Here is an 18,697-nt window from a genome sequence, read left to right on the forward strand (position 1 = left end):
TGCCTGTTGATGTAGAAGACCGTGGCGATGTTGTCGGAGGTGACCTGAACGTGTTGGTGCCTCAGCGATGGGAGGAAGGAGCGTAGAGCCTTGTGTACTGCGAGGAGCTCTAGGCAGTTTATGTGGAGAGAGCGTTCGTAGTCTGACCATTGGCCCTGCACCGTGAGGGTACCCAAGTGGGCTCCCCATCCCCACTTGGAGGCATCTGTGGTGACAATTACCGACGGGGGTAGCTGTTTGAACGGCATGCCCCTGTGAAGGTGATGTTCCCTTGTCCACCATCTGAGGGATGTCACGATGTGTAGTGGAAGGGTGAGTAGCGTGGACTGGTGCTGTGCGTGAGGACGGAAGGTCCTGACGAACCACATTTGCAGGGGTCGCATGTGCAGCTTCGCGAAAGGTAGGACTGCGGTGGTTGCTGCCATGAGGCCTAGCATTCTCTGAAACGTGAGAGCTGTTTGGGAGCGCTGGGCGATGATGGCGTTGGCCAGAGACTGTATGCTGCGTACTCTGTCCTGAGGTAGTGAAGCTGTTTGAGAGACCGTGGAGATGTCTGCTCCTATGAACTGGATTCTCTGGGTGGGAACCAGTTTGGACTTTGATAGGTTGACTTGGAGGCCCAGGGTGGCCAGGAGAGCGAGGGTAGTGGAGACGTCCAGTTGTAATTGTTCTTTTGAATGGGCGACGATCAGCCAGTCGTCTATGTACGGGTAAATTGATATGTGTTGTTGTCATAGTGTGGCAGCTACCACTGCCATACATTTGGTGAAGACCCTTGGGGCTGTGGAGAGGCCGAATGGGAGAGAGCGGAACTGGAAGTGCTGCTCCCCGATGGCGAATCTGAGGAACCTTCTGTGGTGGTGATTGATTGTAATGTGGAAGTAGGCATCCTGAAGGTCTATGGACGCCATCCATGATTGTTCTGGGATGAGCGGAAGGATTGCCTGGAGCGTGACCATATGGAATCTCTTGTAGGTTATGTGCAGGTTGAGTTTGCGAAGGTCGAGGATGGGGCGGAGTCCTCCGTCCTTTTTTGGTACCAGGAAGTAGCGGGAGTAAAACCCGGTGCGATGGTATTGAGGTGGAACTGGTTCTATCGCGCCCTTGTCTAGCAGGGATGCGATTTCCGTCTGTAGGGGTGTGGACGGAGGTGTGGTGAGGAATCTGTGGTGTTTCGGAGAGGATGTAAACTCTATGAGGTAGCCCCTTTGTATGACGGCGAGGACCCAGGAGTCCGATGTTATGGATCTCCAGACAGGGTAGAATGGTTGCAGTCGAGTGGGTGTGTGATGGTTTGGCTGATGGGGGGGAACTGGACGACTCGGGGCAGGATGGTCAAAGAGACGGCTTGGAGGTGGCTGCGGTTTTCTTGGTCGTTTGAGGGCGTGACCTTTGTTGGAAGGAAGGTTTGGACTGTGGTTTACGTCTCCATGGTTCCTGTTGTCTTGGAGACCTGGTTCCTTTGTAGTGGCTGGGTCTCCAACTCCTTTGTCGATTGAATTGACCTTGGTGTTGCGAGACTCCCAGTCGTTTTGCCCTTTTTCTCCCATCGTCTACTGATGTGAGGATGTCATCTGTGGTTGTGTTAAATAACCCAAGGCCGTCGAAGGGTAGGTCCTCAACCTTGTATTTGATGTCCGGTTGGAGGGATGAGGATCTAAGCCACGCGTGCCTCCGTAGGGCTATGGCTGAGGCCAGGATTTTGGAGGAGCACTGTGCAGCGTGACGAGCTGTATTGATCTGCTGCTTGCTCACTCTGGCCAACTCCTGTAGGGCAGTGGTCGCTGTCTTCTGGGATGTCTCAGGCAGCGAAGGGATTAATGTGTTGAGGGAGGTAGCCAGGTTGTAGGCGTATGCCGAGAAGCATGCCATGTAATTGTGTATTTTAGTCGTGGCCGTGGTGAGGGAGTATATCTTCCTCCCGATAGTGTCGAGCTTCTTGCCCTCTCGTTCTGGAGGTACTGGGTGTCTCGTTTGCTTCGACTTCGAGGAGGAGTGGACGATGATCGAGTTCGGAGCCGGGTGGGTAAATAGGAACTTGGAGTCTGGTGCGTGTATTTTGTACAGTGCTTCAACCCTCTTGGATGTTGGTGGTACCGATGCTGGCTTGTCCCATGCTTCTTTAAGCGTTTCGAGGAGGACAGGGAGCATGGGAAGAGAGGAACTGGATGGAAGGTCTGCATGCACTAGGTCGAATACAACGTCCGAGACTCTGGGTGCGTCTGTGTTGAGTTTGAGGTTCAGAGAGTTTGCCATATTCGAGACGAGGTCGAGGTAGGACTTTGGACCCTCTGACGGTGATAGGTCTGCTGGTTTGGCTATATCGGAGTCTGGTGATTGTAGGTCCGAACCCGAAGAGTGGTCGGAGTCGGAGAGTTCCGCCTCGGAGTCGACATCGGTTCCTTGGTGCGATTCCGGTTGGGTTTGAGGTGCTGGTTGTTTGTTGGGAATAGCTTGCCCGGGTTCGAATGGTGAAGGAGGTTCCGGTTCGGTGGTGGGGCGCACTGGGTCGTCACGGAGCCGGAGAGGTCTCTCTAGATCAGGGTGGTGTCTGCGCGGAGAGATGTCACGGTATCGACTGTGGTCATGTCTGTCGGTGCGATCTCGGTATCGAGGAGATTCGTGGTAGCTGCGATAGTGGCGGTCCCTCGGGTCCGCGTAGTAAGCGCCGGGGGAGGGCGATCGTCGGTACCTCCTTCGGTCCCGTGGGGACGGGGACCTGGACCTCGATGGGGAGTAGTAATAGTATCTCCCCCTGCGTCGGCTGTGGGACCGTCGGCGACTGCGGGACCTTGGTCTGGTTGGGAGAACTCTCGGAGTCGAGGGTTCTCTGGTTAGCGAGTGGGCATCCAGCGGTTGCGAGAGATCCACGAATTGGCGAGGGTCGAGAGGGCGGCTCTTAGTGGAGATAGGAGAGTGGGTCTCCAGTATCTGGTCCGGTGGAGAGTTCGGGATCGACGGGGACCTGGATGAGATGCGCACGATTTCCAGTGGAGTAATCGGCGGTGTTGTGGTCGACTTCGATGCCGGAGTTTTGGGGATCGAGCCCGAGCCGCTTGTGGTCGGGTTCGATGCCTTCGGCTTGGTTGTGGTCGAGCCCGTGGCCGGGTTCGAACTCGAGTGTCCGGTCTTAGGCTTCTTTGAGCTGGCCGTGCCCGTCGGGTCCGCGTGGGCGGAATCTGATCGGTGGCGCTTTTTCGAGTCATCCGACTTCTTGGTGTGTTTGCCGGACTTAGGCTTGCAGGGACCCTGAGCCACGGAAGCTGCCGACTGCGTCTCTCCCGCGAGAAGTGGGGAAGATGGCGCGAGTTGTTGTTGTCCGCCATGCGGCATGGTCGGTCGGAGGGAGGTTTCCATAAGATGGCTCCTGAGCCTCGCGGCGCGGTTTTTACGGGCCTGTTTGCCAAATTGGCGGCAGTGCACGCAGGAGTCTGTACGATGGGCCTCCCCGAGACAAAATAGACAGAGAGAGTGGCCGTCGGACGAGGGGATTTTAGAGGAGCAGCGGGTGCAACGTTTGAAAGTTATTTTGTCCCTTCCTTCCATCCGCCCGGGGGGGGGGGAGGGAGAAAGTCCGGAAAAGTAGTAAAAAGAGGGTTTTTTTTTTTTTTTATACGATACCAGGAGAAGTGGAAGACGAGAATGAAGTGAAGAGGAGGCTGGATTGTGAAGATTGTAGTGAAGATTGCAGTGAAGAAGTTGGAGATCAACGAGGGAGGTGCGATCCGGTCGGCGGTAAGGAAGAAACTGAGTGGCTAAGCACCTCCCCCTCGTCCAGGCATGCGCAGTAGCTGCCTCCTCCCCAGGACGAGTGGGAGGCACGCCAGATCTACGATCAAGATTGCTTTTGAACTCTCCGAGGTCAGGGCCTATCCTGCGGAATACCCATATGTGTGAATGCACAGAGACCACGAAGAAGATCCATTGAGTTCCTCCCCTTTTAGGTCCCAGGCAGATGGAAAGGAAGCATTGGGCCACTTCAGCTCCCTCTTAACACTGGTCACTCACAGCTGAGGGCTAACACCTGTGTGCTGTTCTCCATTGCCAATGTTTGCCGACTGCAACACAACAGCAGGCACAAGCAGCCCTGTTTTAGGAGGCTGTCATCTAAAATGAAGGCTTTTATTTTGTTTATTAACCAATTAAAACATTTATATCCTGCCTTTCTTTGTGGTTCAAGGAGGCTCATAACAATCCATTAAAACAAAAATAAAACAGGTAAACCCTGAACCTGTCTCCCCTCCCCCCCACCAAAGATGCCTGCTGTTCAACTCCCCTCAAAATCTCTAGCAAACAAGCAGGATTTACAGCACCTCCGGAAGATATCTAAGGAGGGCTCCCCCCTTACTTCTTCAGGGAGCCCAGACCACAGAACCAAAACCACAATGGGAAAGGCACAGGCTCTGGTTGATGCCAGACAGGCCACCCTATATGGTGGGATCCAACAGATGGCTGCCTGATGAGCATAGTAGGTGCACAGGGACAAATGGAAGGGGACAGTCATCTTGCATATATCAAGGCACCCCTCCCCCAAACATACTCTGGCTCTATCCCTCTTCCTGCTCGGATGCTCAGCATATCTGCATACAGGACACCCTCAGGGGGAATGATATACTAGGTGAATCATTGTGAAACAATAAAATTATATAATAATATTATGGTAGATATAATATTAATTATATTATAAAAATTGCAGTGATTGAGCAAATTCTTAAGACATTATGAATGGAAAAGTAGCTTCTTTGATTATAGTTGAGCAAATATAGAAAAGAATTTCAAGGCTTTTAATAAAAAAATCAATCAGCAGTGACTTTCATAGAAGCTTATGAGTCATACCAAGAAATCAGCTTACCTGGACAAGGTAGGGTGCATGTTTCCTCAAGCACCATTTTCTTACTGCCATCAACAACAGGCTCTATTTCCCCACAAAATTCTTCATCCACTATTTTGCCTACATCATCAGTGGATCCATCATAAACTACACAGGAAATGTTTCTGACTCTTATGCCCTCTCCACACTGAGCATCCTGAAAAAGGAGGAGCACCAGAAACATTAGACATGGGAAAGGTGGCAGTTCTTATCAACTCAAAAGAATAAACAAAATTCCACAGAAGATTAATGGGAGTTCCCCACTGATGGGCAGCCCAAGAGGATAAATGCCACAATACAAATTTTAATACTTCAGTCCCTTGGTGGCTAAAGCAAAGGGTAAATCTATTATGGAAGATAAGTCTATCAGTAGCTACTAGCCATGGTGACTGAGGGAAACCTCCACATTCAGAGGCACTAAACGTCTGAATCCCAGAGCCATAAGGCAACATCAAGGGAAGGTCTTGACCTCTATACCATGTTGTTGGACTTCCAGAGGAACAGGTTGGCCACTGTGTGAGACAGGATGCTGGACTAGATGGTCCACTGGTCTGATCCCACAGGGCTCTTCTTATGTTCTTAAAGGGTCCTGCTCCTTGTACCATTATCCCACCCCCCCCCCCCAAAAGAGTAAACTTTGTTAGTTGCTAGCCTCTTGGAGTTAGGCCATCATCTTAGGCTACCATAAGGAGCCTAGGGAGTGGTGGTGGCTCAATGGCAGACCATCTGCTTTATATATACAAAGTCCCAAGTTCAACCAAAATGAGGCTTTGTATATATTGTGAGCCAGCAAAAAGGCATGTAGTTAAGAATCAAGGCAATATGTTCTTTTAATTTATTTATTTCTACAGGCACAACATGAGAGCAAATACAGCTTACAGGACATGGGTATAGACTAAGAAAATAAATGAAACATGAAAAGGTTGCTAACCTACTTGAGACTTACAAATCCTGAACAACTGAACTCTCCTCCCTAATGGGAAATTCAAATGGGTATATGCATAAAGATGCTGTCCTTCACATGATCACACTTCCCTCACTGTCACACACACTTGCACAGAAGGGACAATTCCTTTTTAGGAGCCCCATGGCGCAGAGTGGTAAAGCTGCAGTATTGCAGTCGGAGCCCTCTGCTCACAATGTGAGTTCGATTCCAGCAGAAGCTGGTTCAGGTAGCCAGCTAGAGGTCGGTAAAATGAGTATCCAGTGTAGATGACCAGGGAAGGCAATGGCAAACCACCCCATAAAAAGGTCTGCCATGAAAACGTTGTGAAAGCAGCGTCACCCCAGAGTCGAAAGCGACTGGTGCTTGCACAGAGGACCTTTCCCTTTTTTTCCAGGTATATAAAAGGGCCTTAACAAATCTGGGTCTTGGGTTCTGGAAGGAAGAATCTGTCAGAACCTGTTCAGCCAACAGAGAGGTATTAGTACATCAAAGCAATGCCACGTTTTCACAACTGGCTGTAGAACTATCCCTATCCAGCAGGATAAGATTTTTTTCCCAGCCTGGTGCTACATCAAAGTTCATCAGATCTCAGAAGTTAAGCAGAATTGACTCCGGAAAGTATCTGGATGGGAGATCTCCTTGGAATAGCAGAAGTCAGGAGATGGGGGCAGGCTTTATTCAGGACCCCAGTAGGGGTTATTCACCAGAGGTTTATTTCTATCCCACCCTCCCATAAGGCTCAGGGTGGGTCACAACAGGTTAAAACAGTTACAGCAGATTAAAAAGGCAACAAAACAGATTCCATACATGACATAAACAGCATGATCCCAGTTCAAAACTCTGCCTCAACAGCCAATCCAAATCCCCAAACTGGGGAAGTGGGATGGTGAGGGAGGCCAAATTAAGACAACCATCACCTCCTCAACTAAAGGCCGGGTGGAAGAGCTCCATTTTACAAGCCCTGTGGAACTGAAAGAGATCATGCAGGGCCCTGATCTTCAAGGGGAGTTCATTCCACCAGGTGGCGGCCAGGGCCAAAAATGCCCTGGCCCTAGTTGAGGCAAGCCGGATGTCTCTGGGGTCGGGAACCAGAAGATGTTGAATTGAAGATTTTAGGAACTGATGGGGCTAATATGGGGAGAGGCAGTCCTGAAGGTATGCCCCGGGCCATATAGAGCTTTAAAGGTAAGCACCAGCACCTTGAAACGGATCCGGCACTTGATAGGAAGCCAGTGCAGTTCGTGGAGCTCAGGATGGATCTGTACCCATACAGACAACAAAGTCAACATCCATGCAGCCGCATTCTGTAACAGCTGGAGTTTCCAGATCAGAGCAAAGGGCAGCCCCACGTAGAGAGAGTTACAATAATTTAGCCTGGAAGAGACCATCGCATCACTATGCCCAGGTCATGAGGAATGAGATATGGGACCAGCTGGCAACGATGGTAACCTGGGCCTCCATAGTCAGAGAGACATCCAGGAATCCCCCAAGCTCTTTACCTTCAGCATTGGCACCAGTAGAGACCCATCAAAAGATGGGAGCCTGATCCCCATTCCTGGTCCCCCCTGGCCCAGCCAAAGGACCTCTGTCTTTGGTTTGGGTTCAGTTTCAGTGGCTCTGTTGTAATCATCCAGCCACGGCTTGCAAAGTTCCATCCAACTCCTTTGGGGCTGTGTCCAGGCGGCCATCCAATAGAGCTGGGTGTCATCCGCATATTGATGACAACCCAGCCCAAATATCCAAGCAATCTGGGCAAGGGGGCACATATAGATATTAAACAGCATTGGAGAGAGAATTGCTCCCTGTGGCACACCACAATCCAGTGCCACTGGGATAACTCCCCCTCTGTCCCTAACCTTGGAGAAAAGAGACCAACCACTGTTAGGCTAGCCTTCGTATCCCCACATCGGCGAGGTGGTGGGTCAACACATCATGGTCGATTGTACTGAAAGCTGCTGATGGATCCAAAAGTATCAGAAGCTCTGATCCACCTCAATCCAGATTGTCTTCAGAGATCATCCACTAAGGCAACCAACTCCATCTCTGTCCCACAGGCAGAGCAGAAACTGGACTGGAAGGGATCCAGGACATTAGCTTCCTCCAAGAAAGCCTGCAGCTGTGTCACCACCACCCACTCTACTACCTTGCCTAGAAATGGTAAATTTGAAATTGGGTGGTTGCTATGACTTCCAGGTGCACTCACACACACACACACAATTTTTTTTTTTAAAAAAAGCTGGTCAATCTTCATAATAGTCATGCTCCATCTGCCCTCATTCATGAAACAAGCTTGTGGGATTCTTGGACTTGCCCCTTTCCTTGCCCACCCCACTTCATTCTCCCCTGGCACACAACTCAGTAAAGAATTCCATTTTTGGAACAACTCATGTTGTTGTTAGATCTGAACCAGAAGCAATGGTTTCCTCTCTTCCTCAGTATCCCAAAACCATAGTCTGATGTCCTCCACAGGTTCCTTCATGTAGTGACAAACCATGGTTTGTTGTGCATCTGAACTATGCCTCTATATTTGAAAGTGATCATCTGACAAAAAAAAATCTTGCATGTAGAAATGTCAGGGATAAGATTAGGCTAAATTCTTTTCCCTGACTTGATAGCAGTGAACTATAATTGCTATTAACATAGTGCATTCCATCATGCATTCAACTCGCATCCCAAATGTACATTCTAAGATGGTACAGACAGTCTCATGAGGACCATACAACATGCCCTTGGTAAATGTTTGAATTAACTTTAAATGATACCAGCTAAAAAGGATGGGTATTATTTTCCTTTGTAGCACTTAAGAAAATCCAGACTATGTTTCATTCCTCTTAGGAAACCTCATTACAGTCTGAGAACCTGTGGTTTAGAGTTTCTCAGCAGATCATTTCGTATAGGATGGATACATATTTGTTTCACAAATATCTAAAGATAAAATGAAGGGAAAGGTGTCTATTACCTCGACCTTGCAGTCAGTCCACTGGCTATATTGCCATTGATAGCAAGGCTTGACTGGGCAGGGTTTGAATTGCTCCATTTGTGACGGACATGGTCTCCCATCACCTTGGAAGGGTTGGATAACCATTCTCTTTCGTATCATCTTTCCTTCAATGAAAAGAGAGAGACCAAGAAGCACTAATGTAGCAGTATCTATCATGTGGATCAAAACATCTCAGTTTCAGCCTGTGGATTCCTTTATTCAGGAACCATTCTTTTAGTACAAAGTTGGCCCAAAGAGTTCTAACAAATAGGTTTTGAGCATGTGTGTATTTTCACATGGCCTAAAGTAGATGTGGCAGGAGGATCCATGTATATTGATTCACGTGTCCCTTCACTCACATGTAAATAAAGAGTGAGGAGTTGCATTTTTGGCAGAAAATCCAGTGCACAAGTGAACAAAACCAAACCCTGCTTTACCTGACTCTTTTTCAATCTTTGATGCATTTATTTTCTAGTCCAGCTCTGATATTTGGAAGTTATCTGAGCTGGAAGTAAAATACATAGAGCAAACAATGCAGCACAGCATGGGAAAGAGCATGGTTTAACTCCATCATGTGTGCACTTCCTTTTCTGGAACAACCCCTCCCCCCAGACTTCCATACCCAAAGTATATTTGAATAAGCAGACATGGGAATAAATACATGTGCCTCTTCCTCCATCACATCTAGTTGGCATAAACCAAATAGCGAAGGGGTGTAAATATGTGCTACATCAATTATCTAGACAAATTAGAGAATGACAGCTGTTAGCTACCCTGACCTGGATGGCCCAGGCTTGCCCAATCGCATCAAATCTCTACACCTATGCAGGATTGGTCCTGGTTTGTACTTGGATGGGAGACACCAAGGAAGTCCAGGGTCACAATGCAGAGGTAGGCAATGGCCAACCATCTCTGACTGTCTCTTGCCTTGAAAACCCTACCAAATCAGCAAAAGTCAGCTGCAACTTGCAAGCACTTTCCACCACCATTAGCTGGCGGGTGATAAGAGTCACCACATTGTTTGTTAACGAAGTTATTTTAAAAGAGACTCGGAGGCAGAAACCTGGCTATATTTTGTTAATAAAATCAATATATGCATATATTTTAATGACACTGTATATATTACTTAAAATAATAATAACTGGGAGCAGAAGGTACCCTCAAGTTGCAGCTGAACTTACAGCAACGCTGCAAGGTTTTCAAGGCAAGAAGTATTCAGAGATGGTTGACCATTGCCTGCCTCTGTGCACCGACCCTAGACTTCCTTCATAGTCTCCCACCCAAATACTAACCAGGGCCATTCCTGCTTAGTTCAGGGGCCCGGGGCTAATAATAATAATTAAAAGTAAATCAGTCCCAATAACCACAAAGAACCTATACTTATGACTTAGTTACAAGACTTATAACTGCTTAGCAGAAGATCTTAAAATCAGAAAGGAAATGGAGTTCTGCAGTTTTATACTTTTTGTCTCCCTAGACATTTTTATAAACAGAATTTTCAAAGAATGTTTCACCCCACTCTTTAAAAAATTAAAACAGAATGGGTTTAAGCTGCCATTAATCTTCTGGCCAGCTACACGCTACCCCAGCTTGTTCTAGAAAGGCTCTATTTCACGTAGTTACGTAACCTCCCTCCCCCTTCTGTGGTCCTTTTAGCTGATTCTGTTTCTTTCTTCCCAAGGTATTAAATTTCATTACCGAGACAGATGGTGCAGTAGTGCTGGCACAAGGACTTTTTTTGTACTTGTGGAAGTATAGTAGCATTGAATAGCTTCCTTACCAGCAACTGCCCTGCACTCAGAATTTCAATGAACCCTTATTTTAAAGGCCCGTGCAGGGTCTGAACCAAAATGTACTGTGAATACAAGCAATCAAAATCCTTTGTTAAAAAGCTGTAATGGCAATGTAACGATAAGAACACAATGAACCACAATTCCTGTAATGCCTGTAAAGGTTAAATTATTTCCTTAGTATAACCAAATGCTACACTAAGGAGATGTTCGGCAAGCTTTTCTTTAGATTCCACTGAGTGGCAGCAGAGCAACACGGTTGCCTGGTTTCCTTGGTCAGAAGTCACTGCAGAAGTTAGCTGGTAGCAGCTCTCTTGAGATCACGTTAATAAAGTTCTTTTATAACACTCTGAAGAACAAGCCAGACACTCAGAATGCCTCCTGCACCTGTTAGAATCTCATTTCTTTTTCCTTTCCTGTTTTGCAGTACTGCCCCTGTGGAGTGTTTTGTTCGCTCTATTACCTGCCAAGATGTGTATGGTGAGATGAATGTTCACAGCCAAGAGGCCAGAACATACAAAATGTTACTGTAATGTGTTGTATCTCCCATTGAAACACACAAAATGAACTACCCTTTTAAAAATATTGGACCCAACATTCACCTTGTGATAACTGATGTCCAGTGTTGCTGGCATGATTTTTGTCACAGCTATAACATTTCAACCACCTCAAACCATGGCTTCAGGCCCTGATTAACATTAACCATGGTTAATGGCACTGTTGCCATACAAGCAGGGGGAATTTGTGCCTGATCCAACATGGCTTCTCTTGGGTTCTTTTGTTCTCTCTTCTAACAAGATTCCTCCGATAGAATTTTCTCCATCAGAACAAGTCTTTCTCCATTAGCAAATATAGTTCTCATTACAGAAAGTCTTTTCCTAGAGAGAAGACTTAGCAGAAGAAAGGCATAGAATCCACCTTAGCAGAGGGCAGTTATAGGACTGAACTGACCATTATACACAAAGGAGCGAGTAAAAAAAAAAGTTCTATCTTATCTTCTTGCTAATATATTCCTTGTTTCCCTCCCTTTTTTTAGATTCTGCAAACAAAAACAATCAGATGTGTACATTTAACTGTATATTATTGAGAGCCAAATTTGCAGGGACCAATCACATTGCGTTTTTGTTTTTCCCTCTTATTGGCCTTAATAAATTGTGAAACTTATATCTGAAACTGCTTTCTGCCTCTTTTTGTTTAACGGCTGCATTTAGCATTCATCATGTCTCATTGCTGTGATTCAAGTCAGAACTGGATTTTGACAATCCTGATCCTCTTAGCACAAGCACAACATCAGGGGAAAGAAAGTTTGCATGTGGATAAAGCAGACCTCACTGACCTATGAATCTCTTCATCCAAGCAATTGCACTCTTTGTTTTCTTGTTGGACTGATATGATCTGAGATGTATAAATACCATTCAAAAAAGATGCTTCCCAACTAACCAGAAAGGCCACAAGTCTGAGAGCACTCAGACCACGGAGACCAGTCAGACAGCTGACAGTTCACAGGGCACTCCACCACGCAGGATGTGTTCATATGCCACGTCTTTTCCAACCCAAGCTGAAAAGGAACAACACAAGGATCAGCAAGCAAAGAGAATGATGTCCATTCTACTAAGTAGTGAGGGAACTATTAATGACCATATCATTGATGTCAAGCAACCAAATTGATGCAAAACATTGTGCAAGCTTTTGAGCTCACCAGAACTTTTCATCAGACTTTATTTAGTAACATCCAGCCTGATGATGACTTTTGGTGACTTCAAAAGTTGTACAATGTTTTATGTCAATTTGGTAGGTCCTAATAAAAGACATCACATGACATGGATTTTATTCAGTGAGTTCCCTGAATATGAAGAAAGCTAGCTATCATTACCAGTAGCAGAACTGCTGTAGTTGTAAGTGTCCAAAGACCAATGAAACAAAGTACAAAGGAGATAAGCAGAATTCTGGTAGCTGGGAATTATCCAATAGACACCTCTATGGTTCAACACATGAGCTATCTCACTGGAGAAAAGATAGGATAGAACTGTAACAGATAAACTGTCAGGTACTGGGAGATTCCCACCTGCATATTCACTATGACCGTTTTCGCACACAGCTCACCTCACAGTCACAATCCTGTTCCCTCCGCAGCGTCTGTCGGATTTCCCACCATCTGCGCCAAAGTTACAGGAAGTGCTGCAGCTTTTGCGTAGCAAACGTCAACTGCTAAAACCCAGTTTACATTTGCTACACAAAAGCCGCGACACTTCCTGTAACTCCGGCGCAGATGGTGGGAAATCCGACAGACGCTGTGGAGAGAACAGGATTGTGACTGCAAGGTAAGCTGTGTGCGAAAACGATCTATATTTCTAGAAGTAAACCACAGACGGCCCTTCCACCTATTCAGAGATTTGTCCATTGAAATCCACCTCCATAGTACTGTAAACTCTAGAAAAGGGAAAATGCCACCCATTGTTTTTTTCTGTAAACTAGCAGCAGTGCAGGAAAGATGGTTTCAATGAGAGCCTGCTTTGATGTAGTGGTTAAAAGAGACAGACTCTAATCTGGAGAACTGAGTTTGATTCCTCACAACTCTACATGCAGCCAGCTGGGTGACACTGGGTAAATCACACTTCTTTCAGAATTCTCTCAGCCCCACCTACTTCACTGGGTGTTTGTTGTGGGACAAGGAAAGGAAAGTGATTGTAAGCCACTCTGAGACTCCTCTCAGTAGTGAAGGGCAAGGTATAAATCCAACTCCTACTCCTATTCCTCTTCGGGTTAAAGATTTCTCCCCACCCCCACAAAGACTCTATCTGAACTGTGGTCACACAGAGCTGCAATTTTAGGTGAAAAAACTCTGGGAAGATCAGATCTTTCATCTAGATAAGCTACAAAGCCAAGGTCTCCAGTCAGCATTTTTCTCAAGTGCACCTATTTCACAATGTGCCATTTCAGAAAGCAATGGCAGTGCACATCACTGAATACTTCTCTGCCCAAATAAACGAAACCTGCATATTGAAAAGTAGTTGCCAAAAAGAGTTTTATTGCTTTCTCCCTTTTTGTGTTGAGGATTTTTTTTTGTATGGATAAACAGTCAACCTTGTGGTCCCGACATGGCATTGCCCAGAAACAGATCCGCTATCTGATCCACCATTTGTGAAAAGTAGGCCTATACTGCTGAAATAATTGAGCTAGTTTTGAATATTGGCCAATGAGAAGGCCAATGGCCCATTCAGTTCAACTTGGAGCTGCCAAATGTCATCTTACAGCATAAGTACCATTTCAATCCATCCTCTCTCTGTGTGTGCATGCACACATACACAAGCCACGTCTGATATTAAACAAGAGGTCTTTGTTTAAGTGCAGCCGGAACTATATCTTATAGGCAGGCCCTACTAACAAGGAAGTGAGGCTTACTGGTAGATAATACAAAAAGAATGATGATGGAGAGACAGCTTGTTTTTAAACTCTTCTGATTTGTAAATGGAGGTAAATGAGCAACAGTACACTTCTACATATTTGAACAGCATGGGGCCTGTCCTGAATTTGGGTGATTTGCATTTCAAAGGCCTCAAGGAAACAAAAAGTGTTCTGTGATGTGTTAATTTTTCCACACTGAGCAGAGACTTAGTGTACTCTTGTTCTTTGAGATTTTCTTATAAACAACAACAACAATAAGAAGTTTTCGCACCTTCACAAAATATGTTCTACAAACTGATTAAGACTGGCAGGAATAAGAATAACGCACTGTCCATTTAGCAGACTGACTGACATTTATTTGAGATTATTGAGACTTCATTAGAACAACAACAGATGATCCATAGGGACAGCCATCTTAGTGTGTTGCAAAAAAATTAAATTAAACTAAATAAGAGTCTTTAAAGTCTAACACTCATTCCTCCATAAGATTTTGTGGATTTGAGTCAACTTTATCAAACAGAGCTTTATCTGTTCCTACTGCAAATGTAAGCAGCATGCTAAAATAACAAAAATACTGGAAATATTTTTATTGTTCTCTTGAGATTATGTAAAACTGAGGATAGTTCTTCTAGTTAAGATTGAAAATTAGTAGAAATGAATTATGTACTCCTGAGAAATAAGATCTGTAGACTGTGTTGCTTCAGAAGACATTTTTTTAAATTGTGCAGCTTCTTGAAAGAAAATAGCACACTTTTTAGATGTAGAAAGAACATTTAGTTTCTGGAATTAGGTGGTATGTCATCACATACTCTTTGCTTGATCTGAATCTCAAAAATGTAATAATAGAAATGTACTAATATGGGAATGCATAATATGCATTTTTAACAGCATCGGAACATTTTCATTTAAAAGCATTTTATTTCCATAAAGAAGTGACTAAAACAAATTTTATGGCGAATCCTTTTTTTTTTAATAGAAATAATTTCCTAAGAATAATAATTGCATTTGTACATTTCTGTTGTGTGTAGAAAGCGATACTCTCCACCCCCACCCAAAAAAAGGAGATAGCAAAATAATAATATTAAAATTAAATGGGAGGGGCATGCATTTAGCATGCTACTTTGGAAAATTATGGAAAATATAACCTGTGATGGACAGATTAGGTTACATGTCTCCCTAAGATTTCATTGCTCTTTTTAAGTCTGAGAGGTTTAAAAAATTAGGAATGCCTTGCTGATGAATCTTCGCAGCTCTAAAGCTGAAGTGGTGAAATTAGGTAGTCCTAATATGTCCCAATGGTTTGACCAGGATTGTTATTCTTGGAAAAAGAAATTAAGAGCCTTATTTAAGGAAGCCCAATATGCTAGGAATCCACAGAAGCTACATGACTATTTAGAATGTAAGAAATCCTATTCTATTCTCAAACCTGGCAAACCCGGGGGCATGTGAATATATATCTTAGGGAACTGATTTCAATACATTCTATTTAATAAAGCTGCAGCTTTTGTCCACTGAAGACTGTGGCTGATTCCGCATTTGGCATTTGCCCTCCTTTCGCTCCGGGGTTGTTTCATGTGGGCCAGATTTCCCGATTCCGCATTAGAGGATTTCCCCCCGATTCAATTCCCAATCTGTTCCATGTTTTCTGATTCCGCATTACCGCTGCTCCCGGAGTTCCCCCTCCCTCATACGTTTTCCTTTTTTTTTACATGCATGCGTGTTTGCATTACAACGTAATGTTTTTGTTTGCATTACAACATAATGCCAGAGGCATAATACTGGCAAAGTCACATGTTTTCCTTTCACCCTGCCATTGTTAGATTAAGCACCATGAAATCTGAGTCGGCGATCCACCATTTTTATCCACACACGCTGAATGTTAAGCACACAGTTTTCCGTTAAAACCTATAACAAATTACAAACAGATGTGTGAAGGGGGGGGGAAGAAATATGCAGAGGGGTTAAGGGAGAAAGTTTCCCCAACCTATCAAAAATATAAAGCTGTAAACATAATCTAATTTCCGCTCTCGTTTGAGGCCATGGGGGGGGGGGATCGATAAAGGTGGCAATCATGCATGTTTAAAGTAGTTCGTGCAACATCGCTTTTTATTTAGTTGCATTGCAACGATCTTATTTGGAAAAAAATATAGCAGTCGGGATTGATTTTTTTCGGAGGGGGGAAGAACGTAATCACAATGCAATGGCACATTATCAAATTCAGGTGGAATATAGTAAGGAAGAGCGGGTGCAAGTAAGTGATGCATTCGGAAAAAGAAAATAGCGTTACATCGTTATATTGTTTTTGTGTTGTAACGCGAAACGAGTTGTTTTTTTAAAAAAAATTAATCCATTTCAGGAAAATATTGCATAATTTTCAAAGGGAGTAAAATTGCGGAAGTATGACGAAATAACTGGGCGGAATCATGGGCATGGAGTTATGTGGGTGTGTTCTACTGATGCAAGAAGTTTGACAGCGCACTGGCTCGAGTTCCGCACATAAAATTCTGAGCCTTGGAACCGCAGCAAAAAAAGATCTGGTATTTTGCCGATCTCCTTAATCCGGGGCAGCACTGCTTCGGAGGCAAGTCAAACTGTCGCCCCGGGTCAAAATGTGCGGAAACCAACATCTGCCCCGGGGGAAACACAGCGTCGGAGCCGGAGCAAAGGCTATTGCGGAATCACCCTGTGTCTCTAGCTTATTTCTCACTTGGTAAGCCTGAAGCTTGATGAAAAGAACCCTGTGCTGAAATAGTTGAGGTTTCAGGAGGAAAGCCTGATCAACTTCTTTTAATTTCCAATACTAGTAGACTTTATTTCTCACAAAGCCAGCATAGTTACCTGTGGCAAAACTGAGCCCTTCTCCAGTGCCGCAAGACACAAGCAGGACTCACACACCTCCCTCATACCTCAGGTAGCCATCATCAGCTTAGCCAGAACTCCCAGGACAGGACCCTGGGCAACAGGTAGCTTGAGTAACTGGGCATGGGTCTTGGAACTTCCTTCCTAGGCTCCAGAGTTTTGGGCATTGATTGCTGACATCATCTCCTGACGCCAGGACAACAGAAGATGTTGGGGAATAGTGAGCCTCAGAGGCCATCAGGCCAGCCAGCAAGTATGGAGCCAGTCAGCAAAAGCCCAATCATAATAGTTTGGGTAGGGCCTGGAAGGAGCCCAGCCATGCAAAAACCTGGGAGAAGCCAGGAAAGAAAGACTTTTTTGAAGGCCTCCTAGGAACTGGTCAGTGAGACAAAGGGAAAGAGCGGCAAGGATGGAGGAGGAGACTGGGGGAAGTGGTGCTCCAAACTCTGTCCCAAAAAATGGCTCAGGCGATAGGTACAGGATCAGGGAGGTGAGGCTGGAGCTCATTGGCGGGGTCAAGGAGGAAGCATAAATGGTAGCTCCACAACCAGGCCAGATAGAAGTAGAAAAAGAGGAATCTGTCATACCCTGCAGGAACACTGTTCCAAGAAAAACAGAAGAACTAGGGTGGTACAACTCTGTGCCCCCCTTTCCTATTCTGAAGCTGGTAAGACCCCAGGGAAGTAAAGCAGCAATACTGCTAAAGAGTCGGGGTAGTGCCAGAAAGAGAAGAGCCTCACGGTAGAGTAACAAGCCATTCATGCTGATTTGTATTGAAACATGGCTGCTTCAGCATAATGTGAGCTTTCTGGTCGCGTGAAAGTTCACCAAGTTCACTTTTACTCTTCTTCACTAAGAGAACTGCCAACAGGCTTAGCAACATGATTCTCTTGTTAATCTGGTTAAAAGGGTTTTTACAAGCTGCAGTTATTGGATCAACAGCTGATCTTTCTGTTAGCCTTTAAGGTGCCACTAGACTTCTGCTTTATGTCCTCACACGTTAGAAACAGATGTGCTTGGGTGTTAAGCCATCTCAGTGGGCCACCATCTCATACAAAAATAAAAGTCTATCCGAACTCTGACTATTTGGTTCCTAAATGTAATGCTTGTATGCATACTGGTATTATTTATAATTGTGACAGCACTGTCAATTTTTTTTCTTCCATCATCACATCTTCACTAGACGTATTGCTAACAAATGTTATTCTTATAGATAAGAAATGGAGGCGGTGATATTTGAGACTTGTATGCCATTCCACACTACCACCACCACTCTGGCACAGGAAAGGTAAGATTTCTGGAACTATTAAGAGTAGTAAAATAGCAGACTTTTTGCAGACATAACCTCATATGGCTGTCTAAGAAAAAGATCAGCATGGCATTTAAATAGGAAACTACACCAGACTTTAGCTATTAGATCCCTACTCACCCCTCTCCTAAAGCTCACATTTTGCACAATATTCACAATGTGTATGTATAATTTATTTAAACTTTGGGTGGCCTGATCCTGCTGAATCCTGGGAGCGCAGAGTGCTCAGCAGCACTTCCAAACAAAACAGGTGAGTCCAAGTCCCTTGATTACAATGGAGGCTAACAAGCAGGAGATGTGGGACAAAGGACAACATAGCAATACTGATCATATTTCTTGATCATATATGTCCCACCTGATCATACTGCGAGAGGAAGAGAAAGCAATGGAATATTCTGATTTACTACTTCCCGTTCATGTCATTTCTGATTAAATAACCAATATCAATATATCTAATTTTTAACATGCCCAGATCTGTGCACTTGTTAATTCCAGAGACTACATCCATGAACAGAGAAAACGGATCTTTCTATATATT

The 18,697-nt window shown here is 45.0% G+C and overlaps 1 protein-coding gene across 5 annotated transcripts in view; it reads right to left on the bottom strand.

The window, feature by feature from the left end:
• Positions 1–18,697, bottom strand: part of LOC132590530 (thrombospondin type-1 domain-containing protein 7A-like) — a 190,188-nt gene that overhangs the window by 17,489 nt on the left and 154,002 nt on the right. For all 5 annotated transcript variants that reach the window (XM_060263445.1, XM_060263448.1, XM_060263446.1 and 2 more), the window contains 3 exons: positions 12,027–12,144; positions 8,776–8,921; positions 4,853–5,027 (listed from right to left, as the gene is read on the bottom strand). In XM_060263445.1, the coding sequence (XP_060119428.1) occupies positions 4,853–5,027; positions 8,776–8,921; positions 12,027–12,144 (439 nt within the window). The remainder of the gene's footprint in view (positions 1–4,852; positions 5,028–8,775; positions 8,922–12,026; positions 12,145–18,697) is intronic.

This window comes from Heteronotia binoei, unplaced genomic scaffold (genome assembly GCF_032191835.1).
Source record: "Heteronotia binoei isolate CCM8104 ecotype False Entrance Well unplaced genomic scaffold, APGP_CSIRO_Hbin_v1 ptg000154l, whole genome shotgun sequence".
NCBI classification, from domain to species: domain Eukaryota; kingdom Metazoa; phylum Chordata; class Lepidosauria; order Squamata; family Gekkonidae; genus Heteronotia; species Heteronotia binoei.